Source organism: Cricetulus griseus, chromosome 7 (genome assembly GCF_003668045.3).
Source record: "Cricetulus griseus strain 17A/GY chromosome 7, alternate assembly CriGri-PICRH-1.0, whole genome shotgun sequence".
Lineage (NCBI taxonomy): Eukaryota > Metazoa > Chordata > Mammalia > Rodentia > Cricetidae > Cricetulus > Cricetulus griseus.
Window position 1 is genome coordinate 115,857,883 of NC_048600.1, and position 24,561 is coordinate 115,882,443.

The 24,561-nt window shown below is 50.0% G+C and overlaps 1 protein-coding gene, 1 long non-coding RNA gene and 1 other non-coding gene across 3 annotated transcripts in view; 1 reads left to right on the forward strand and 2 right to left on the reverse strand.

The window, feature by feature from the left end:
* Window positions 1-4,369: 4,369 nt before the first annotated feature.
* On the reverse strand, window positions 4,370-5,165 carry LOC118239160. Its single transcript, XR_004770791.1, has 2 exons — window positions 4,986-5,165; window positions 4,370-4,682 (listed from the first exon to the last, which is right to left on the reverse strand). It is a non-coding gene; the product is annotated as an uncharacterized LOC118239160 (long non-coding RNA).
* A 4,493-nt stretch (window positions 5,166-9,658) lies between these two features.
* Window positions 9,659-9,791, reverse strand: LOC113836923. The gene has a single exon (XR_003487434.1). It is a non-coding gene; the product is annotated as a small nucleolar RNA SNORA33 (small nucleolar RNA).
* Window positions 9,792-16,984: 7,193 nt separating this feature from the next.
* The window catches only part of Hdac5 (histone deacetylase 5), a 29,691-nt gene continuing 22,114 nt past the window's right edge, over window positions 16,985-24,561 (forward strand). The window contains 2 exon segments of the mRNA NM_001246781.1: window positions 16,985-17,006; window positions 23,738-23,809. Coding sequence (NP_001233710.1) covers window positions 16,985-17,006; window positions 23,738-23,809 — 94 coding nt within the window.

Below are 24,561 nucleotides of genomic sequence, written 5' to 3' on the forward strand. Positions count from 1 at the left end.
GGATCTCAGGCAAGTCAGGCTAGCCTCAACTTGTCAATTTTCCTTCCTCTCCCAGTACTGGGATTAAATCGTGTGCTATCGTGCCTAAAGTTTCCCACTTTAAAACCATTTAACATTTTAATTTTAATTTTACGGGTTTTGCCTGCTTGTATGTATGTGCACTGTATGCATGCAGTGCTGATAGAGGCCAGAAGAGGGCACCAATACCCTAGAACTAGAGTTACAGTTGTGCGCTGCTACGTTTGTGAAGGGAATAAGTCAAGTTCCCCTGGAAGAACAGCAAGTGCTCTTAACTGCTGAGCCACCTCTCCAGCCCCTCCCCACCCTTTGTTTTGTTTTGTTTTCGAGACAGTTTCTCTGTGTAGCTCTGGCTATCCTGGAACTCACTTTGTAGATCAGACTGGCCTTGAACGCATAGACATCTGCCTGCCTCTGCCTCCCTAGTGCTGGGTATTAAAGCTGTGTGCCACTCCTGCCCAGCTCCTCCTCTCCGTTTTAAATGATCAAGCCCAGGGTCAAGGCTCTACCACTGAGCTGCACCTTCAGGCTCATCCTTACCTCTAGAATGGATTCAAAGCTATGGAGATTTCAGGAACTTTACTCCCAGACCTAGGGAGTAAAGATATAAGGGTCTGAGTCCCAGTTATTGGAGTTGAAAAATGCAGCTCAAGCACTTATTTAAGTGGTGGACTCCATTCCCTTTGTGGAAAACATCTGAACAAGAAGATAGTGGTCTCAGCACTGGGCATTCCTGTAATTCCTGCACTTGGAAGGTGGAGGCAGGAGAATTAGACATTGGAGGCCAGCCTCTGATACATAGTGAGTGATTTTGAGGTCAGACTGGGTTACACCTCACTCTGAGGTCTCGCACTTTGCAGGTATATTAGACTTTTACAATGTGTCTTTTCTCTCCAGTGAAAGTAGACCAGGATGTGCTCCTTATTGGCTTAAAGTGCCTGTGTAGAAGGCTGGCTTTGGAAAAGGCCAAAGGTGAACCACAGCCTTTTTCCCAGGCTGCTTCTCCAGTTTTAGCCACATTCACTCACAGACCGGGCATTTACCTGCCACCCTGAAATGATCTTTGCCTCCTCGATGTTTGCAGCACTGGGTTCCCCATCCACTCCTTGTGCTCTGTAGAACCAACCTGGGAGAGGTTCGGTTTCGAGGGGGGCAGATACCCATCCTTAAGTCTGTTTCCTGTTCCAAGAACCCTGCAGGGGTAAGGATCCTGGACTGACTGGGTTTACTGAAATTAGCAAGTGAAATTTTGTTTTTGTTTTTGTTTTTGTTTTTTTTTGAGACAGGGTTTCTCTGTGTAGCTTTGGAGTCTATCCTGGCACTTGCTCTGTAGACCAGGCTAGCCTCAAACTCACAGAGATCTGCCTGCCTCTGCCTCCTGAGTGCTGGGATTAAAGGCATGTGCCGACAATGCCCCACATTTTTTTTTTTTTTTTGAGACCTTATCTCTAGACCTTAGAGTTGTTTCAGGATCCTAGCAGCACATCAGGTTGGAAGACTTATCTCAATAGCAGACAGCCTGGCAAATGATTTTTGTTGTTGTTGGAGCTTTTGTTTTCATTTTTAAGACTGGATCCCACTATGTAACCTAGGCTGGCCTTGAACTTGCAATTCTCTCTGCAATGCTTGGATTGTAAATATGTACCCACATGAAAGTTGACAAATCACCTTTTATTTTTATTTATTTATTTATTTGTTTGTTTTCCTCCCTGTAGCACTGGCTGTCCTGGAACTCGCTCACTCTATAGACTAGGCTGGGCTTGAACTAAGAGATTCACCTGCCTCTGCCTCTCCAGTGCTGGGATTAAAGGCTTGAGCCACCACCACCAGGCTAATGTTTATTTTATTTTTTTGTAATTTAAATCATTCCTTTGTGTGTGAGTACATGCTTGTACCAGAGTGCACATGTAGAGGTCAGAGGTCAAACTGCAGAGTTAGTGCTCTTCTTTCATCATGTGTGTCCTGAGGTCAGTAGACTTGGTGGGGAGTGCCTTTACCCAATAAGCCATCACGCTGGAACTGTCTAAAAACAAGACAGGGTTTCTCTGTGTAACAACTCTGGCTGAATTCAAGGCCAGCCTGGTCTACAGAGCTAGTTCCAGGACAGCCAGAGGTGTGATTTTGGGCCATTTTTGTGTGTCAAAAGTCCTCAATGCTCCATAGGCCCAGCATGGTGGGACACACTTTTAATCACTCAGGAGACAGAGGCAGGAGGATCTCTGTGAGTTTGAAGCCAGCCTGGTCTACATATAGAACTCTAGGACAGCCAAGATTACATATGGAGACCATTTCTCACCCACCCCCCACCCTGACACACACAAACTAGTCCATACATCTCCTATAGGATGTTCAGTCCCCTGGGTCTAATTACCCATTGTTTTATGATGTCAAGATTCCAAAATCTCAGGGTCTAACCCTATAATCATCAAAGAAAAACTGAGGGAAAAAAAGAGAGGGAAAATGATTTGCTTGAACTTCTGTAGTCAGAGGTGACCTTTGTCATTGCCACTTTGTTTCCATAGGATGTCAAGTTCCTCAAGAGAAGGTGCTTTTACACCCTCTGCCCTCCCCCGGCATTCTTAGAGCATGCTATGCACAGAGAAGATACTACAGATGACATGTGTAAGAAACTACAGATGACATGGGGGGCACATTTGACAATTGCTGATACTTGTGTTGTTGAACTCATTGGCTTGGACTCCTAAGCAGTTAGGAGGGACCCTAGACACTCCAGGAATTTCTTGGTCCCAGTTCCAGGTACCAGCAGGGGGATGGAGGAAAACAGGCTTTCTTCCCAGCCAGCTGGACTTCTGCTCTTCTTACTGCTGGAGGGATAAGAAGGTTCCCTGTGGGCCACTCCAGGTCCCTGGAGAGCACTGGATGCTGAAACCTTATCCCAGGGTCCAGCCCCTACTGCAGGCTTCTGAGGCCCTGTTATTCTTTAGCCCCTATGCAGCAGCTGGCAGCTGAGAAAGGGTCTCCATCAATGTGAAGCCTGCAGACCAGGGGACTGTCAGCCCTTCTCTGCCCTCTTTCTGGACAAACATTAAACGTCGTGATGTTTTTGAGATGCTATGACAAATGGGTGGCAGCTATGCCTGGAGTAGTCTTTATTTTTAAACAAATTCCCAGCTTCTTGTAGGAGTCTCGGTACTGGTTTTCCCTAGGCGTTGTCATTACTGAGTGTAGCAACAGTGACCTGCCCCCAGTCTCCAGATCAGTAAGGTAAGAGGCAGGAGGCCTGGGGAAGTACACAGGTGTCAAGAGCTAGGTAATGCTGTCAGCAAGGAGTGACTCAGGCACACACCACTAGTCAGTCCTTCCTATGTTTGTTTTCAATTACAACTCCAGACTAGAGCTAGCAGGAAGAGCCAGAAACATCCTCAGACACCAACATCATCTATGAAACCATCAAGGCCCTCCTTACTGCTTTATTTCTGAGTCTCACTCTTTAGTCCAGGCTGGCCTCAAACATAATATCCTCCTGCCTCAGCTGGGACTATGCCCTTTTATAGACAAAGAGACCGAGAACCAGCGTAGTGGTGATTTACCCAAGGCCATCTGGTCTGTTACTATTCTCCCAACATTGCAGAGTCAAGTGTGACTGTGTGTTGGGTGCTAGGCTTCTCTCTGCCTAATACTCAGAGGTAAAGGCCTTAGGGATGAGGAGGAAAGGGAAAGAAAGGCCTTGAGTTTCATCTTAGTACCATATAAACTGGGCAAAGTTATGCATTTCTGTAATTCCAGCATTCAGCCATTGGGGGCCAAAAGATCAGAAGTTCAAGGTCATTCCTGGGATATATGAGATCTATCTCTAGCAAATGGGAGGAGCAGTCAGGAGAGTCATCCTGAAGCTCATGGGCTAACTAGCCTGGAATACAGGGCAAAGAGTCAGAAACTCAGAAAAAACAGGGCAAAGAGCAAAAACCAGTTTCCAGAAATTGTCTTCTGATCATTAAACACACACTGTGGCTAATGGATACCCGCACTTACCAATACATCCTAGGCACTCCCCCCTACACTCTAGTCTAATTTTTTCATCAAAGAGATGGATGGATGGATAGATAAACAGAGGGTCCCATTCATATCCCATTGGGGGGTGCACACTTTTAATCCCAGCACTAGGGAAGCAGAGGCAGGCAGATCTTGAGTTCCAGGACAGCCAAGGCTACAACAGAGAGACCCTGTCTCAGAAAAAAAAAAAAAAAGTGTGAGATAAAAAGGGAGAAAGGAAACTTCCTCACTCTTGTATGATAGAACCCAGAACTTTTCCTGGGAAGATGCAACCCACTATTCATCCCAGACAGGGAACCTACAACAGATGAAAGTACAGATATCACCCAAGTCCAACTTGGTGAGTCAATGAGTTTTATTCGGGTGACTTACAGGAATGAGGGTGAGGGGTTACATACAAGAGCAGAAATGGCTCATAGACAACCGAATCACCAAAGCCCACCCCAGCATGGGTGACAGCTCCCAAAGCTGGGAAATGGGAGCTCACTGTATAGCTTGTAGGTGGCTTAATGGGTTGGCAAATGTCCTTCCCAGGTGCCTCGGTTGCTCTAACCCTTTTCCAGGCTGCTCTTCTTTGCAGCTGGGCTCTGCTTACTCTGCTAGGGAGGGGCCTGCCGAATCTGGTCAGTTTCAGAGAATTCTTGAAGCTCCTGTGCAGGAGAGAATGTTTTGATCTCTGAGAAAAGAAACTGTTACACAACACTCACCTCCCAAAAAAAAAAAAAAAAAAAAAAAAAAAAAAAAAAAACCTAGAGGGAGGGATGGAGAGAGGGATCAGGGATCTTAAAGGATTTGTGTAGGGCCACACAGTGAGACCTATGCCAAACCTAGGCTTCCTATTATACTCTGCAGTTCTTAGCCATGAATAACAACACCACATTTATCCTTTCCTTCTTAAATAGAGACTCATATGGACCAGGCTCCCAAACTCAATATGTAGGCAAGAGAATGACCTTGAATTTCTGCTGCTCCTGCTTCCACCTCCCATGCTGAAGATCAGACTCAGGGTTTGTGCTTGTTAGGCAAACACGTCACCAACTGAGCCACATCCTGGCCCCTGACATAAACTTTCTTCCAGCTCCAGAGCTTATTGTAAATAGTCCTGGGGCAAGACTGGCCTTAAGCAACCTGAGATGAAGGTATGCCATAAATTTCAAAGCCTATGACTGTGCTGGATATTGTCATATCTGCCAACATATCTAATTTTGTACTTACTGAGTATCCAGACTAAGAGAGACCTCAGAGAACAGAAGCCTGAAATCCTGTTTTCCAGATAAGGAAACCAAGACCCTGAGGGGAAGTTACATCTAACATCTTATCTTGATGTGATTCAAAGGCCCTAGGTTCCCTTACCTCCTGGCCTGGCCTGACAGGAGGTCTTCTCTACAGTCCCTATAGTATTTTGCATCATGATGGCATTGGGACTTTTCAGTATTCTCAATGAAGTCTTGCTGAATGGAATATGTGCAAGACTCCTTTGTGTGCAAGATGCATTTGACAGTTGGTGAAAACTTTGGGTTGTCTTTGATAAATCTCTAATAAGTGACCATTGCTTGCATTAATCAGCTCAGTTCTTCCCCATTCTCTGTTATTTTCTGCCAGAGGCTGTATTCAGCAGGACAATGCTGTTTCTACTGCAGTCACTCAGGATACAGTTACTCTTTGGAGGCACAGGAGACAACTTAAATATAGCCCCACCAAGGACCAGAACTATGGGCTGGAACTTTCTGCCCTCTGGAATTCTGAGTGTGGATCTAGAGATTTTTTTTTAACCCAAGAAAAATTCTGAGTGAGGGTTTAAAGATGAAGGCACATTGAAGCTGGGTACTGCTTCCAGGTGTTACCAACCCTACAGGATGCAGCGCAGACCCAGGGCATCTGAGGGGAACGGAGAATCCACGTGGATGCTGCTAGCCTTCAATCACAGAGGAAGATGGCTTTACCCCCCTGCCCCAAGTCATGGCCAGAACATTTTCTTGATTGCCAAATAGGAGAGGAACAACTGTAGGGCCCCCAGCAGTGACAGTTAACTGCTCCCCATCCTTCTCTCAGCCCCTGTCCAAAGTCCAGTTGTGCTACCACTTGTCATCTGTAGCACTCTACAGTAAGTGTGTGGCTCTCCACTGGGACAGATTTTTTTCTACCAAGAAGCCAAATCCACCACTGGTTCCCATGATCGGGAAGTTCCCCAGTCAGCTGCTGGGTTCCATTTGCAGGCTCACTCTACCTGGGGAAACTGAGTGAATGGTTAAAGAGATTTCTCACTCTATTCCAGTTCCTATGGTAAACAGTCCTGGCAAGAGTCCCTGCTTATCCTAGGGGACTTATAACAGTAGACAGATCCGTTTTCTGTCAGAGCCAGAAAAAACGCAGTTCTGTCTCCCCAGAAAGGGGCATGTGTAGAAGGGATGCTGGGTTATCAGCATTGACTTACCTGAGAAGGGGAGATCTGAAGATTTATCTTCAGTATGGTAAGTTCTTTTAAAAAACAAAAAACCCTTACTAATGTTATTATGTTTTAGATCGACTTGCACTATATAGACCAGGCTAGCCTCTAAGTCACAAAACTCTACCTGCCTCTGTCCCCTAAGTGCTGGGATTGAAGGTGTGTGCAGTCACACCCATCTTAAATTCTTCTAAGACAGTTTCATGTAGAACAAGCATTCTTGAGCCTGCTATGGGTGAGCCTGACTTTGAACTTGCGATCCTCCTGCCACCACTTCTCAAGTGCTAGGATTACAGGCACACACCATTATGATTGATATATATATATATATACATATATATATATATATATATATATATATATATATATATACTCCCTGGATATTGAAGATTGAACCCAGAGCCTTACATAAAATAACTACGTTCTGCCACTGAGCTTACCCCTTGACCTCCCACTTGGCAAGTTCTTGTGACTTCTGGAGCATTTGGCTGCTGGGAGTCAGAGATGATGATCTCAGAGACCTCCTAAGAGAGGCCTGGAGTTGCAGGCTTGAGGGCCCTGCCTTCCACCAATCCTGGCTCCCTGTGTGTAGAGAATAGAGATCTGGGTTTGAATCCCAGAATTACTTCTATGAAGTTTTTGGCAGCTATTTAACCTGTTTTAGTCGTGGTTCTTTCTTTTTTAATTTTTGTTTTTTATTTTATATGCATTGGTGTTCTTGCCATGGGTATCAGGTCCCCTGGAACTGGAGTTACAGACAGTTGAGAGCCACCATGTTGTTGCTGGGAATTGAACTCAGGTCCTCTGGGAGAGCAGTCAGTGCTCTTAACCGCTGAGCCATCTCTCCAGCTCCTCTTGGTTCTTTCATGTATGGAATGAGATGTGGCCGGCTAAGCTGTTCCTTGAGGTAGTTATTGGCCACCGTCTGTCATACAGTGTCCTTGACCTGTACTTTGTACCTAGGATTGTGTGAGATGAGAGGTTAGATGCTAGAAAGATGTAGGGTCTCATCATCTCCCTTTTCCCAAACAGCCTATAACCAATGTAAAACATAAGCAACTGAGGAATCCCAAGCCACTTCCATGAGACAGCTTAGGGGCTGGGAGGCGGATGGCTCAGTGGCTAGTGCTTTAGAACACTGACTGCTTGACTGCTTTTTTTGTTTGTTTGTTTTGTTTTTCGAGACAGGGTTTCTTTGTGTAGCTTTGGAGTTTTGGGTTTGGAGGCTGTCCTGGAACTAGCTCTTGTAGACCAGGCTGGTCTCGAACGCAGAGATCTGCCTGGCTCTTCGTCCTGAGTGCTGGGACTAAAGGTGCTTGGTTTGTTCTTTTAACATTCATTCACCTTGGTCAACAGAGTTCATCAAGTCTCTCTAACGCCATTCCAGTAGATGTGCAGATTCATAGTTTTCTTAGATTCTCCTGGTTTTCTTAGCGCTTGGAGCTCAGTAGCAAAACTTGTGCTTCGTATGCATAAGGGCCTGGTTTCATACCTAACTTTCTCCTCACAAAGAACTTACATTAGAGAAGGAAACAGGTACTGAACCAATAGTGCTACAAAGAGATACATGTTTACCGATTATTATCAGAGTCAGTGAAAGCATATATAACGAAGGGATCTAGTTTAATTAAAAGACTAAGAACGGCCCTTTCAGGAAGTAATATTTAATTGAACTCTGGCAGATGCATTTAGGGAAAGAGAAGGGAGGAGGGGCATTCCAGAAATCAAAAATGGAAAGAAGCTTGTGCAAAGCCTGGAAGAGCAAGGGACACATTTTTCAAGAACTGGAGAGAGAAAGATACAGGGCCGGACTTCAGAAAGCTAAACTTAGGTGGGGAGTCTGGGGAGGCTGGGGGTGCTGGGGGGACTGCGGGAGGCTGGGGAGGCTGGGGAGGCTGGGAGGGCTGGGGAGGCTGGGAGGCTGGGGAGGCTGGGGAGGCTGGGGAGGTAGGGATCATGTCATGCTCAAGCTTTGGGCTGGTATTTTTTCCAGATCCAGGAGAGGACCAGCTGCAGCTAAATCTCCTGGGTTGTATTTAAAATGAAGATTTCTGGGCCTCTTTCCCACTCTGAACAACAAGCTTTGAGGGTGTTGGGGTGGGCAGGGTCCAAGAATGAACATCTCTGAACAAGTTTCTCTGGCGAGTTGTTATACACATTCCTGGACCAGTTTTAGTGAGAAAATCAGAATTGTTTTCAAAACTGTTCTTTGATAGATTTGAATTCTAAATTGTCACTCTGACTTTTGGAGAAGATGGAAAAGGATTCAAGGAGGGTATTAGCTGCCCAGAGGCAGCTACAGTATTTCAGGGAAGGTGCCATTTGACTAAGAACAAGGTGTGAAGATGGAGATGGATGGCTGTGGCCCGTTCATGAGGTACTTTATAAGAAAAAACTTTACTGTTCATTTTATATGCATGTAGCTTCAGATACAGGAACTTAGTGTGCTTTTGCATATACTATTGCTACAAACCAATATCCTCGTTGGGTCTTGCTTTGCTTTTTTCTACTCTCATATACTTTTAAATATTTGTTTATTTGGTTTTTATTTTATTGTTGTTGTTGGTGGTGTTTTTGCTTTTCAAGACAGGGTTTCTCTGTGTAGCTTTGGAGCCTATCCTGGCACTGGCTCTGGAGACCAGGCTGGCCTCGAACTCACAAAGATCCACCTGCCTCTGCTTCTGGGATTAAAGGTGTGTGCCACCACTGCCTGGCTTCCTTTTTTATTTTTGAGATAGGATCTCATATAGCTCAGGCTGATACTAGACTCAAATTCACTGCAGTGAATTTGAACACTGAAGAATGTTCTTGATCTCTCTGTCTCTGTCTCTCTGTTTCTCTCTCTCTGAGATAAATTTTCTCTATGTAGCTATGTAGTCCTGAATGTCCTGGAGTTTGCTAAGAAGACCAGGCTGGCCTTGAACTTGCAGAGATCCTCATGCCTCTACTTCCCAAGTGCAGAGACTAGAGGCATTAGAGGCATTCACCAGCACCCTCTGCTTTAAAGTGTGTGTGTGTGTGTGTGTGTGTGTGTGTGTGTGTGTGTGTGTGTAAAATGAGCATGTCAGTATAACCATGTTGTTTTTGATGCTGTGTATTGAACCCAGGCCTCAGATGCTAAGCACATGTTCTATTTCTAAGCTATGCTCCAAGCTGTAGACCTATATAATTTTTTTGCATTATTATAGTCCTTTTTTAGGGATCTTAAAGACAGTCTCTTGTCCTGAAGGCTCATTATTTGACAACACTATTGCCAGCTCTTTCTAGATTTTTGCAGAAACATATTCAGATAAGCAGATTAATTGGCTGGCTTTCTATATAATTTTTAGTGTCTGGATGATAACTCACTGATTGGATGTCCCCTAGCTAATTTGCAGATCCCTACCTGATATTTAGGTTGTTTCCAACATTTCACATTATTATAAACAATCTCCTTCTACGCTCATTTTGAAGCACAATATTTCCTTAGAATACATTTTTGCTAGGGGAATTGCTAGGTCATTGACAAAACTATGTAGGTTTTTTTTTTCTTCCAAAACTATGTAGGTTTAATAACACAGTCATGTTGTGTTCCACTGTGGATGACACCAAAGTTGGAGACCAGTAGTCTTTTATGTTCTTGGTTTGCTCCTTTGAAGGCCGGGGACAGTGACAGCCTATGCTGGCTTTCTCCAAGGAGTTTCTTTATCAAGTTGCAACGTTGTGCGGGGTTAGCCACGGTGGGTTAGAGTCCTGTCCAAGCTAAGCTTCCAGCCTCACTGCCCCTGTAGGGTCTTCCACTTCCCAGACAGCCCCTAGGATTCCATCCCCGGATACCCTCCCTCTAGCACGGGAAGGGCGTGTTAGGGAACAGCTCAGGCGGGCAAAGATTGCACCATACACTGTTTGAAAAGGAAGTCGAAAAAAGCGCAGAGAACAAAATCGTAGATCCTACACATCCAGGCCCTGCAGCAGCCGGGATCCGGGTCGTGCTCATTTAATTACTTGGCGCAGAGATCGGATCCCTTCTCAACCACCTCCGCCCCAGCCGAACCTTGGGCCCTTTAAGAAGCTGTCACGGTGGTGCTATTGGCCCCGCCCATCTGGGGGGAGGGCCAGTCGAGAGGGGCGGGGTTCTCGGCTGAAGCCCGAAGGGGGGGGTCTGTGTCTATTTTTAGCTCGGGGTCGGGTCACGTGACGGGAGTGACGTCTCCGAATGTTGTTGTTGGTGGCGGCGGCGAGCGGAGCCGGAGGAGCCGCCGCAAAGATGGAGGAGCCGTCGAGGAGGCGCTGCCGCCGCTGCTGCCGCCGCTGTTGCCGCCGTCGCCCGCGAAGCCGGAGCTCGAGTCGCAGCGGGTGAGCGCGTCGCACCCGCCAGGACGCTACCTCCTGCGACCCCGGGACACCCGGCAGCGCCCGGTCCTCCCGCCGTCGCTGCCCGCGGGCTCCCTGCGCCCCTGTCCTTCCTCCGGCCGCGCGCGCCGAGCCAGCCGGCACCCCCAAGGAGCGTCGCGGGGCCGGGGAGTGTCGCCTCTGGCTCGCCGCTCGCGCCCCTCCCCACCCCTCCCTTGCAGGGCTCCTTCTCTGCAGGTAAGGGAGGGGCCGATCTTCCCGCACCCCGCGCCCCCAAATGGCCCGCAGACCAGCCGGGGATGTCTGGTTTGTCTCCTCCCTGGCGGCTCATAATCCGTTGCAACAGCTATTTGAGCCTTGCACCTGGGTTCTGTCTGGGCAGACCCTCTTTTCACTGGACACCCCTTTTCCTACTACTCTGAGGAGAGGGGCACAGCCCACCCACAGTGGCTTCTCCAAGTGGTGAAGAACATACCCTTGATTTTATGTCCTTGACGTGCAAGCAGGTGGAAGGGGACTGCGGGGCCCATCTTACTTCTCTGTGCCATTATTTTCACCCGCTCGCCTCACAGGCGTTACCGCGTTTATTACCACCCTCTTCTGTCTGACACCCTGGAGCTCGAGAAGAAACTGGGAGATGAATTGGTGATCTTCCTTGGCTAGGGTAGATTCCCGCCCCCACCCCGCGCCCAGTTTTCATCTTGGGTCTGTTTCTCATGGGGCAGGGGTTCTATCAGTGCCTTGTTAACTTGGGGGAGTCGGCTTCCCCACCCCACCCATCCCTGAGGCCCTCAGGAAGATGAGACCTGGCTGGGTGATAAGTAATTAATCTAGGAGCTGGGGGCGGGGAGTAGGGTGTGCTTCATTTAGGGGAGAAGGTGACCACTCGATGTCCCTGCCTTTGGCCTTCTAAGATGAGCTTTGTCCCTGAAGAGGAAGGGTAGCAGCCTCAGTTGCTTTTGGGGTGTGTGGAAGGGACTCAGCAATCTGACAGCGACTGTCATCCTCCTGGGACCTGGAATTTGGATCTTGGGGATGGGAACGGGAGAGGGATTTAGGGTTCAAAGGGAGGGGAAGAAAGAGCCAGATCCTAGGAACAAAAGGAGGCAGGGGATGGGAGATTGAGGACTTTGGGCCAGAAGACTGGCTGACCCTGTCATTGGGTTCTGTGGCTCTCCACTTAGCTTCTAAGGGTGTAGGCAGGGAGGATCCTCTGTCTCTGAAGCCCTGTCTGTACACACACTGGGAGTCAGGAGCCCATGCAGGCTGTTGAGATGGGTTTATGGATGAGCCATGTTGGGGGCTGCCTGCTTTTACATTCCAACCCTCCCTTTTCTTTTCCTCCTTAAACAACAGAGCTTGGGGAGAACTTGGTTTGCTTCCTCCTTCTTTCTTAAGTCTTCCCTTTCTCTCTTTCCACTTAGACTTGGATTTGGACTAGGTCTTGTCAAAGATGAGAGCCTGACTTAAAAGAGTAGGCTCCTAGCATCTCGTGACGCACCAGGGGCCAGAAAGGTCCCAGATGCCCGTTCCATGGGGTCAGGCATGTAGGAAATATTTGCTCTGGACCAGTCCCTCCTCTTCCTCAGTGTATCTTCCAAGGAGCATGTAATCTGGAGTGGGGGTAATGGTGTCACATGCACCACCCACCCCAAGTAGCTGCAGAGATAAGAGCTTTGCTTTCCGTTTCTTAGGAGTGATATCTTAGCTGTGTGTTTAGATACGGAACTTGGGGATGGGGGTCATTGTTGTTTCTGTATGGCTGAAGAGCGGGACCAGCCTTAGGAGCTGGGGGCAATGCAGTTGGTGCTGAAGTACCAGCACCTTTAATAATTAATTCTTCCTCCTCACATCCCTTTGAGGAGGGATGTCTGGAAGACAGCATCAGGCTCAGCCAGCCTGCTAGAGGACTCACTCCTGTTGGGGGGTGGTGTGAGAAAGAGACAGTGAGGGGGGGCGGCAATTCTTGGCACTTTGGAGCACTGTCGCTTGCTCATGAATGAAAACCTGATGCAGTCAGTGAGGGGGCCTATTGTAGCTGACTTTGGCTAATTAAACTTTCTCTCCCTTTCTTCTCCCCCTGCCCACCTCACCCCAGCTGCAGCCCCAGCCCTTTCTTGAATGGGAGCCCTGTCTGGTAGTGCTGGGGAGGGGGTATTATCATTTTGTCTGAGGTTTTAGGGCAAACAGACCCTGTCTAATGCCCTCTGTCTCCACCTCCTCCCTTCCCCCTCTTTTTTTTTTTTTTTTTCTAGAAATAGCAGCCTCCTCCATCTGGCTTGTGCAGATGCCTGGAGCTGCGTCTGAGCACACAAACAGAAATGGGCCGATTGCAAAAATGAATTTGTCAGCCTGGTGCCTTTTTTTCCCTCCCCTGTTGCCTTCCCCCTTTCCCTAGTTTGGGGCCTGCATGGCTTCCATCCTCCTGGACTTCTGTTGGCTCAGCTTGGGGTGGGGGGGGGGGGCGGCACGAGGCAGTGGAAGCTCTGGGAGGAGACTGGGAACGGTTGTCTGCCGTGGCCGTGGCCGTGGCCGGGAGGAGCTGAGCTGAGAAACCGCCAGGGCCTTTGGGTGGGATCTGTCTGGGCTCTGAGCTCTGCCAGGCAGTGAGTGTTGGGACAAGTGAAGCCCATCTCAGATGCAGAGGATGTGGTTCAAATTGCTAGGCCCGTTCTCTATGACTGACGTAGGGTGTGGCCCCTGACCTGTGAGTGGCCCTGGACTGGGAGCTCAAGACTTGGACCTGCCTCTCTCACACTCAGAGTTGGCATGTTGGGAGTGGGAGGCATGGTGATTCTGGAGGGAAATTTGGAAGGAGCTGTGTGAGGGACAGGATCTCCGTAGGAAGGCATAGTGAACTTGCGGCCCTCAGGACATTGCATGGCTTGGGTCACCTTTTCCTGTGTGCTCTTCCTCCCACCCTCTGCTATAGTTTTTATTGCTGGTGAACGGAGTAGGGCTGGCTCTCTGCTCCCATTTTCCGCCTTCTTCACCTTAGCAGAGCTTGCAGGTAGAGGTTCTGCCCTTCCTTGCACACTTCCTTGCCCCGATACCCAGATGGAGGTAGAAGGTAGGTTCAGACCCTGGAGTAGTCTGGAAGGACAGAGTTGACTACCAGGGTGAGGGGAGTAGGGCTTTGGGGGTCCTGGAATTATACACTGAGTTGTGGTCCATGTGGTGGGTTAGTTCATCAGTTACACAGCTCCTGGCCCCCAGCTACCTATGAAGACCTTCATGTAACAGTAGCAGGCCACATCTCTGCTGAAGAGGTTCACAGAGCACAGGCTGCCTGCTCTTCCCTTGCCCTGTCCTACACAAGAAGCTAAGCCTGTCCCAACCAGGCTGTGAAGGCTTCTTTGTTTCCCAGAAAGCCCTGCTGTGGTTCTTGTTCATTTGGAAGACCCTTGAACTGGGTAGATGCCCTTCGCAGGTGGATAGGACCCCTAGGTCCCACACTGTGGGAAGCAATAGTGCATAACTACATCCTGAATCCTCTGTGAGTTCAAGGAGCTGTTTCATTCCAGAGAGGTGCTAGGTGAGGGTAAGGGGGTTAAGGGCTGAGCGTCACCAATTTTGGGCCCCTTGGGATTATTCCTCTTAAGTGTCCTGCTTTGGAGGTTTTCCTCACTAAATAGATAGGCTGGGCTACTTAGGCTGCTGGTAGTCGTGGGAATTTCTGAACCTGTGTTCCTCAACCCACGGGAAAGGGTGTGAGCGCGACTGGGCGCCAGCCCTTGTGTGGGCTTGGGCTGAGCTGGCCTGCCTACACGGGCCCTGCCAGGACACCAACAGCCCCACCTGCTGCATTCCTGAACTTGGTCCCAGACCTGTGCAGGTTCTTTTCTCTCAGTCTCCATCTTTCAGTCCTGAACCCTGACTGAATATTCCTTTCTGTAGCCACAAAGTCCAAAGCAGTGGGGACTAGCAGGCCGAGGAACTCCGAGTCTTTGCATGTGTTCCTGTGGCCATGCCAAGGAAGGCTTGGGGGCTTCTAGGCTCCAACTGGACTTCACCCCTGGGAATCTTTGATGAGAAGGGAGGGTTTTCAGAGATTTAATACCACCAGGAGATGTGGCTGTCTGGGAGATAGAGCTGTTTGCCTGCTTGGGGCTGGGGAGCACAGTTAGGGCTTCAATGTTGGCAGCTCTGATTGCTTCCTGACACTAGCTCTCATAGGGCATTGGAGAGGCTGGCTTCTTTTGGAAGCAAATGAATGAGATCATGTCTGGGTGGATCTAGGGCTGTTTAGGGATTGGCCCAGGTGGGTGCTGCCTAGTGTCTAAGGCTTGAAGACTATGGGGCCAGGGTGTGGACTCTGGCAAACCCATGGTCCTTTACTGCATTCTCCATTATTCCGTTGACTTTGGTTACTGTTGGCCCTTTTGGTGCCTTTGTATAAACTGGGAAAAGATGTCCCTTGTTCTGGGAGATTCAGTGTGTGTCAGGCCTCTGCTTGACAGGCAGTGTACAGGATGGACTTCATAGTTGCTTCCACAGAGCACAACCTGAGCACCACACAAAGCCCTGGGTTGGGGCCCAGAAACTTCAGCACACTCACAGGGAGTGCTGGATCTGTTTGACTTTCCTAATTCATGAAACACACTCTTGTGCCCTGACTCATTATGATGTTGGGAAGACAAGAAAACATGTTTCAATTTCCAGAGACTTAGGACACAGGGAGAAGATGCCTGGCCTGAGAGTTCCAGGACTGCTGGGCTGGGTGTCAGTTCCTCCCTGAACTTAAAAAAAAATTTCTTTTGTTTGTTTTGTTCTTCGAGACAGGGTTCTTTGTGTAGCCTTGGTTGTCCTGGAACTTGCTCTGTAGACCAAGCTGGTCTCAAACTCACAGAGATCTGCTTGCCTCTGTCTCCTGAATGCTGGGATTAAAAGTATACACCACTACCAACCAGCTGAGTTTTAAACATTATTTATTTATTTATTTATTTACTTATTTATTTTGAGACAGGGTTCTTTGTGAACTAGCTCTAGAGCAGGCTGGTCTCTAACTCAGAGTTCTGCCTGCCTCTTCCTCCCTAGTGCTGGGATTAAAGGCATGTGCCACTACCACTCAGCTGAATTTTAAAACATCATCATCATCACCATCATCGTTATTTATTATTTGGTTTTTTTTGTGTTTTTTTTTTTTTTTTGAGACAAGATTCTCTGTGTAACAGTCCTGGTTGTCCTGGAGCTTGCTTTTGTAGACCAGGCTGGCCTTGAACTCACTGAGATCCACTTGCTTCTGCCTCCCAAATGCTGGGATTAAAGGTGTGTACCACCACCACCAGGCTTATTATTATTTTTTTAGTTACATTTATTTGTGTGTTTTTATGTGTGTGTGTGGTTGTATATATGGCACAGTGGATACATGGAGGTCAGAGGATGACATTTATGGGTTGATTCTTTTTTTCTACCATGTGGTTAGGATTGAACTCTGGTCATCAGATTTGGCTGCAAACACTTTTACCTGCTGAACTGGCCCTGGTGTTTATTTTGGAGGCAGGATCTCCTGTAGCCCTGGCTAACATTAAATTTATGTAGTCAAGTTTGACCTTGAACTTCTGATCCTCCTAAGTTCTGGAACCAAAGGCATATGCTAAGGTACCCAGTAGCTCTCTCCCTGAACCTCTGCCAGGGATCCAGATCAGCCCAGCCTTTCCCATAGCCACAAATTGTGGCCAGAAACTTCCTGTACATCATTGGTGACAACTAGTCCCACATTAGGTCCCTTTCAGAGTCTGTAAGGGCTCCACAACTGGCACTGGACACTGATGTCTGCAGAGGCTGATGTAGCCAATTCCTGTCCTATGGACATCAATTAGGAAGGGGAGAAATAAGAGTCTGGTCCAGTTCTGTTTGTTTCCTATGTGCCCCGGGCAGATGGCCCTCCCTCTCTTCCCAGGTACAAGCTGACCACTCCAAGGTCTCCCTTGGCTCTCAGAGTTCTGAGTTAGGGACCTCTAACCCTGCTCCGTCTCTCCCCAGGGATGCCGTTCTGAGTGCCTGACTGCCTCACCCCGAAGGATGGCCTTGGATGGGCATTAGAGGCATTGCGGCCCCGGGCTCCTGTCCCATCCGTCTGTCTGTTATCGTCTGTCTCTCTTGACATCACCGCAGCTCCACCCCCTCCCGTCCCAGCCCCCAGCGCCAGCTTCCTGCAGGCCCAGAGCCGGCATGAACTCTCCCAACGAGTCGGGTAAGAGCTAGGAGGTTGGAGAGGAGCCTCCTGGGGCAGTTTTGGATACAATGGGCTGTGTGGGTTTCCTGCCCAGGCCAGCTGACTGCCAGTGTCTGAACTGTCAGGGAATGAAGGGGTCAAGAGTGGAGAACATCACACACACATACAAAAGACAGAGACCAACTATGAGGCAGACCTGGTATGAGGCCCACCTGGGAACCTTCTGGGCAGGCTTGGGTCTCCCTCTGCCCCCATGCCTGCCTTCAACACGAGAGCTTTGGGTACCTGAGATGGTGGTGTGAATCTCTCTGGGTAGCCTGGGACAGCACTGGGAGCATTTTCCTGGATACAACTGAATGTTCATGCTTCTTGTGGTGGTGGCGGCTTCCCTGGCTGGAGTGTCTCTCGTTCCTTCCTTTTTCCTGGTGGAGGGTTACAGGGCCCTGTGCCTTAGGCTTGGATATAGGATAGGATAGGAGTGGAGATTTGTGTTTGCAGAAGAGTCGTGGCCCTCTGCTGAGTGCAAATGGATCACCCTCTTCCTCTTGGTGGGCTCAAGTTCCCATTGCTCTCTTCGAGGACCTACTCAGTGCTGCCAGGAATAGTGTGGGGGTGGGACTCTAGGTAGCTTTCTGTTTGGGTGTGTCCAGTTACCTTGAGCTGGACCCTCAAGAGTTTCCCAGGAAGTCACAGGTTAGTGTGGTCAGAGTAGTAACTGCCTTTTGTCCTCAGCTATCTCCTTCTGCAGTCTGAAAAGTTCAGCGTCTATCCTGTCCAACCTTAACGCTTCCCAGCACATCCTGTCCCTGTATCATTTTCTGTAAGCATGGATGGATGAATATTTTCCCTTTAGAGAAAGGTTAGTTGAGGGAATTGGATAAAAATTGAACTGCAAGAAGAAGGGAGGAATCCAGCCCCCGACTTCATTCTGGGTTTGTGGTTCTTCCTGGGGTTGTCTTATCCTTGCCTTCATTCAATCCTTAAGGGTTGTTCCAGGTAGGCTCTAGAGCTCTGGCTTCCTGCCTCCTCCATCCTCTTTGGCTGGGTCCTGCGAGGGATGGAAGAGGCCTGATGACTATTCGTCAGTCCCTTAGTTCTGCTCTTTGTGTGACTGGCAATAATGCTGCTTGCTTCCTTTCTGAGACATCTTCATTCTCTATTTCACGTGGGGATTGGAAGCTGACCTTTGACCAGGGCCACAGAGGCTGCCCAGGACCAACTGTTGGTGGCTTGGGATGGACATTTCCTAGCTGTAGGGTTTCATTCTATTGCAAGGAAAGGTTATTATAATCCACCTAGGGAGAGTGAGTTACTAGGCTGTGTTCTAGACACTGATGGTCCAAGTTCTCACAACCATCCTGCCATTGCTGGCAGGAGCGTGCTATAGCTGGAGGTGTGCACCAGTCTGGCAGCTTCTGAGCTCTGGCAGGATAGGTATCTTTGGTGACCTGCCTCCTGGCTGGCTTTCCAGCTGCCCCCAGCAGGGGGAGATGCTGTCTTTTCCATGTATGGGAGGGAGGGAGAGAAAGAGGGGGACACAGGATATAGAACTATATTTTAGGACTATTAAGAGGCTTCCAAACAGGGGTCTTTGCTTATGGCAAGAGGGGAACTGCCCTGGCCCTTTCCAGCACTTCCGGGGCTGGCTACACTAGCTGCCCTCTGCCATGGAGACAGACAGTCTGCACACAGCTTTTACTCTTTGAGGGGCTCAGCATCTGTTCTCTTGAGTTCAGCTGGCATCTGGGTTGGGGCTGCTGATGCCCAGAGCCTGGCATAAGCTGGGAACTACATCCATTGGGGTTCCACAGAAATAAAGTGAAACCACAATTTGTAACTAGAGCACATAGGTGCCCACTTACGTCCCTGTGGATACCTGGTAGAAGGCCCCCCAAGAAAGAAAATTTAGAGCATTGGGACTGGAGCATAGACAGGAGGGAGTGATGACTGTGACTGGTCGCTCTCCACATCCTGGCCCATTTCCTCCTTTCTCCCTAGGGCATACAGCCCAGGGCAGGTACATCAGGGTGCTTTCTCCCTGTCCCCTGGCTCCTCTCACCATACGTTTTGGTTTAACAAGTCCTTGCTTGGCATCACCAACGAGGCTGGCCTGTGGTGGAGCAAAAAGACAGGAAATGGTCCATCCCTGCTGTCCCAGCCCGAAAGTCAGCATGCAAGTTCCTGCCAAGTGGTGGCAGATGGAGATTAAGTGATTGCTTCTGGGCCCACCACTCCGGGCAGTGGACACGCAATTTGTGTACCTCTGGACTGGGCTGCATGCCAGCACTTGACCTCATCTGCCTCTCTGGACATCTGAGTTGTCCTGCTTCCCTGAAGAGGCCAGTCTGCTCCCCTCTACTTTTCTCTTTAGGCAGAGGAGGGTGCAAAGGGTGAGTGAAGTATTCGTTTTTGTTTGTTTGTTTCTTTTTGTTTTTTGAGACAGCATTTCTCTGTGTAGTCCTGGCTATCCTGGAACTCACTTTGTAGACCAGGCTGTCCTCAAACTCACAGAGATCTGCCTGCCTCTGCTTCTCGAGTGCTGGGATTAAAGGCGTGTGCCACCACTACCCAGCTTTCTTTTCTTTTTTTGTTTTTTCAGCACAGTGTTTCTCTGTAGTTTTGGAGCCTGTCCTGGAACTCTCTCTATAGACCACGCTGGCCTAGAACTCACAGAGATCTGCTTGCCTCTGCTTCTTGAGCAATGAGATTAAAGGTGTGGGCCACCACTGCTATCTTCTCCTTCCTTTCTTTCTTTCTTTCTTTCTTTCTTTCTTTCTTTCTTTCTTTCTTTCCCTCCTCCTCTTTCTCCTCCTCCTTCTTTTTTGGTGGTGAGGCATTTTTTATTTTTCTGGAACTGTCCTGCCTGTACCTTCTTTCTCCTCCATGGGGTTAAAGACTGATAGATTCTGTAGCAGCAGCTTTGGCTTGGCACCACCCCCTTGGAGAAGCCTCCCTGGGACCTAGGACCTCGACTGCCCTGGTCATACCCTGTTCTCAGTGCCATTGCTTAGAGAGGGACAAGGATGTGGCCTGCCATGCGATCCTGTCTGGAGGAGGCATCCAGGTTCCGCATCCCCAGCATGGGAGGGAGATGAGCTTCATGGTAACACCTGTCTGCCCAGCACCTCCCAGCACCCTCTACACTTTCTCTCCTTCTCTTTCCTAGGAGGGAGGGTGGCTTCCCCCTCCCTTTGGGGTGACCAGAGAAACTGGGGCATGGGTGTGGGGTGGAGCCAGGAACCTTGGCGTCCTGTCTCCCTGCCTCAGGCTCTGCTTCTGAGCCCCTGGGAGGGCAGGCAGCCAGCCAGAAGAGAAAGTGGGTCACTGCTGGCATGGGCAGGGGTCTGAGGAAAAGACCCTCCAGCCTCCCTTCTCTCCTGAGGTGCCCTGACAGATTGGAATCTGTTCTCTCCTTCTCTCCCTTGCTTCATCATCCCAGAGATATTGAAGGCTTAGGACTGGATAGTGAGAGGAGGCAGGGTCCACCAGAGGGGTGTTGGAAGATGCCAGAATAGGTGTTCACATTTTTCCTGCAGTTGGTTTTAAGTGAAAAGATTCAGCCAGTACCTAACCGTGGACCTGGCTCATGGTAGTCCTGGGTGATACTGACATGCCCCAGCATGACAGGGTTCAAAGGGACGAACTAGAGGGTAGTAGGCAGGGTTGATGTTTCCAGGGCACCTCACAGTCCAGGGTCTCAGGGCCGGCCTTGGGCTTTTTGACTACATGAAGCAGCATTTCTCTCCCAGTTCAGTCAGGGCCCTCTACCAGCCTTTGGGCTGAGGAAATGAGAGCTGGAAGAGATCAGGAGGCAGCATTGGGCTCTCCTTCTACCCCAGCTTTAGAGGATTTGAAGGCCCAGAGTGTAGAGGGAGGGGCACAGGTACTGCTGCTGTGGAAGATAGAGCTGGTTCTAGAGCCCAAGCTGGGCTTGAACTTGCTGGTGCTGGGTGTGCATGTGTTTCATGGAGCACATTTTTAGTGAGTACTTGGTGAGATCTGTGGGATAGGGCTTGGGAGCTGGAGATAGTGAGGAATGGAAATGTAAGCAGAGAGAGGGGCGCTGTAACAGGGAAGGTTGGGATTAAATGTCAGGAAGACCTTGTTTCGTCATCTTCATCTTCCTCCCCCTAGACCTGTCCCCACACATTTCCTTGGAGGATTTTTGGGGATTGCCTTGAAGATAGACATTTCTCTTCCTAATGCATAGAAGTCGTGGTGGTGCTGGCTGTTGTCCCTGATCCCACACTTGGTAAAGACTCCACTTTACCAAGTTTGATGGTTTAAACCCGTAGTCCCAGCAGAGTTTAAGGCTGAGTCAGGAGGATCATTGTGAGTTTGAGGCTAGCCTTCGTTGGTTACAGACCCTATCTCAAAAAAAAAAAAAAAAAAGGAAAGAAAGAAAAGAAAGGGAGTCCTCTTTGATCTTTTGACATCAGGCTAATCTAAGGTCTGAAGAGCCTTGCTAACCTCCCCTGAGCAGGACTCCCTTACCTCTCTCCTGTGCCTGGGGCAGGCAGAGTGAGCCAGGACAGGGCTAGCCAGCCCTTCTGGTTGTTCCCAGCGTGGGTGGGTGGAGTCCCGGCTGGGAGGGGCTGCTGCCCCCGGCTTTCTGTGCTCCCTTGTTTCTGCTGCCTGTGACTCTCATTGGTGGAGCCCCTGGTCTTCCCTCGTTGGGCAGGATGCAGTTGGGGGAAGGGTGGCACGCAGGTGATGTTTTCCATCACCAAGCTCCTGGGTTGCACAGTTCCGCTGCCTTTTCTGCGAGAATCCCACATGGCTGTAGCTTCAGACCCCTCCCAGTTTGGTTCTCGTCTACCACTGGGAAACAAATCCCAGCAGCATCTGAATCTCACTATGCTTGGAAAAGCTTGCCTCTGCCATCCTCATGCATGTGCTTTGCTACCTCTGGGAGGAGGCCCTTGCTATCCTGGCAGAAGCTTGGGCTGCTGTGAGCCATAGCCACCATGTCCTTGGTTAAACAGCTTCTCCCAGGCTCCTGACAGGAGGGTGAGGTCATCCAGTCCAGAGAGAGGACAGGTGTCCCTGGCTCTGTGCCTGGAGTGGGGGGCAAGGAGGGGCCAGGAGGGGTCCAAAATAGCAACTGTGACGTCAGGAAAGGGGAGGAGGATATAGACCCAGGAATAACCAGTCTATTAAAAGGCTCCAGTGAGGTTAGGGGGCCAAGTGGGATCTCTTTATCAGTAGGAGGCACAATCTGGGGAGAAGGGGCAGATCAACAGTGGGGAGTGCTGGCAGGTGGCACCAACTTTGATGGTACAGTGGTCCCATGGCCCATGAAGGCCCAAAGAGCTGGGGCTACTCCACCAGGCCAGGATGCCAACAGCTTTATGACTAACTGGAAGACCTCCAACCCTAAGACTTCCTATTTGGGCACTGGACAGCCTTGTCCCTGGGCAGACTTATGTAGGTATCCCTTTTCCTGTCAGGTATGGTGGTCATAACCTCAGACCTCCATCCCTGTCAAAATGAGCAGCTCTGGGACTGGAGTGACTTTCATCTTGCTGTACCTCAGTTTCCCCATCTTGGCCCCTTTCTGGAGGTCGTGGTTACCATAAAGGCAATGGTATCTGTGATGCCCTCAGGACAGCACTGGTTATACTGCCAGGCAAACATCAACTGAGCTGAGAATGGGCAGGTGCTGTCCAGCCCCCTGCCTGGGCTGGGCAAGGCCTGCCCAGAAAGTCTTTCTGCTCCCTGGAAAGAAGCCGACTGCCAGAGGTGGCACTTTAGAATGGGTGGGAGAGAGCTGCCATCCTACTGCTATTTAGGGTCTCCCTGATAGTAAGAGTGTAGGGAGGCATCTCCCAGCTCTGTGGGAAGGCAGAAGTTAAACAAACTCCACAGGCTGTTAGGAGGAGGTGTGAGGTTAGACCAGGTGGTTGGATGTCTGTCACCTCTCCCTAGTCTTTTTGATTCCTTTCCTTGCTCTGCTCAGAAAGTGGGTAGGTAGCAGATTCAGGCTGGCTTCTTGGTGTCCAGTCCATTGTTTGCCCACAGCAGTAGCCAAGCTGATCCCAGATGCTGGGTCCCCTGCCTACACTCTTCTCCAGTCCAGCCACTGGCCACCCAGGTCTGTGGCCTTGGCTCTGAGTACAGGCCTCCCCAGTCCCCCCTCCCCCTTGACTGGCGCTTCCTCCTGGGGTGAAACGCGCCCCCCCCCCCCATGGGGCCTCCGCCAGGCCTGGGCTCCTGGCAGCCAGCCGGCGGCTCCCTGAGCATGCTCCACCTATTTATAGACAGGGCCCTCCCCCAACTGCTATTTCAGTCTCCTGCCAGCTGCCGGCGGCTCATTCGGGGAGGAGGAGCAGGGAGCCAGGCCCAGAGCTGTCACCGGTGGTGCTGGGAGGGAACACAGAGAGCCTGCTTGCCCACTGAGCTCCCCTTCCTGTCCCCTGAGCACACAGCCATAGCCCAACTCCTGGAACCTTTGGACAGGCCTTGGTCCATGCTCCTGGAGTAGAGAGTAGGCCTACAGCCTCATTAGCCTCCCTGCCTCTGCTGCCTCCAGAGCGCCCAGGCCGGATGAGGCGCCTCCTTGCCTTGTGGGTCCCAGCGGCAGTGGCCTGAGGGAGTCCTTGAGCAGCCTGCTGGCCCTGCTGACCACCTTCCCCTCACCGGCTTCCGCCTCGGGCGGCTCCTCCCTGGCATGCTGCTGGTGCCCAAGGCACAGGGGCTCGTGGAGATGCTGCAAACCATCTATGAGACCGAGTCCTGTTTCTCAGCAGATGGCATGCCAGGCCGGGAGCCATCCTTGGAAATCCTGCCACGGACTCCTCTGCACAGCATCCCTGTGGCAGGTAAGTGGTTTTGTGTCCCCACCTGCACTCAGTTCTTGGGCTTCTTTCTACCTGGATTGAGCATCTATTGTGAGTCGTGCCCCACTGGGGTCTTGCTTCAGCTCTCTTGAGAGCTCTGTTGAACACCCATGGATCGGAAGAGCCAAGCTTCTAGGGCAGTCTCCCTGCCATCCTTGCCCAGAGCTGCCCTTTCAACCTGCCTCCGAGCTACCCTCTGCCGCATCCCTCTGCCCTGAGCAGATCAGCTCAGCTGTGAGGGGCTGGGGCTTCCTACAGGATTCTGGCCTAGTTGGCACCATGGTCGAAGGGGTGGAAGTGGGTCAGTGACCTGTCTCCAGGCTGCCTGCTCCCCACAACTGAGCAGAGGAAGAAAGTGTACCTGGGGTACCTACAGGAATCAGAAATGTTCTAGCTTTTGTGGCTTGGTTTGACCTGGTCAGGGTGTAGTTGACTTTGGCAAGTTTTTGGTCGGGAGACTTTTGAGAATGGACACTTAGGCTCCTTGGGATAGGGTTGCTCAGAGACTAGCAGCTGGGATGTTGAAGTATATTTTGACTGCCTTAGCTCCTAGCTATGTCTTCCACTTCCCCTTGACTGGCTACTAACACAGTAGAGGAGTGTTACTTTGACTCGGGTGGGCATCTTACTTAAGCTTGAGTGTTCCTAGCCTGCCACCTTCTCTGGGGGACTTATTTGGTTCTTGGTGGTTGGTGGAGTCTCCCCAGAGCTGGCCACTCCTCCTCTCACTCAGA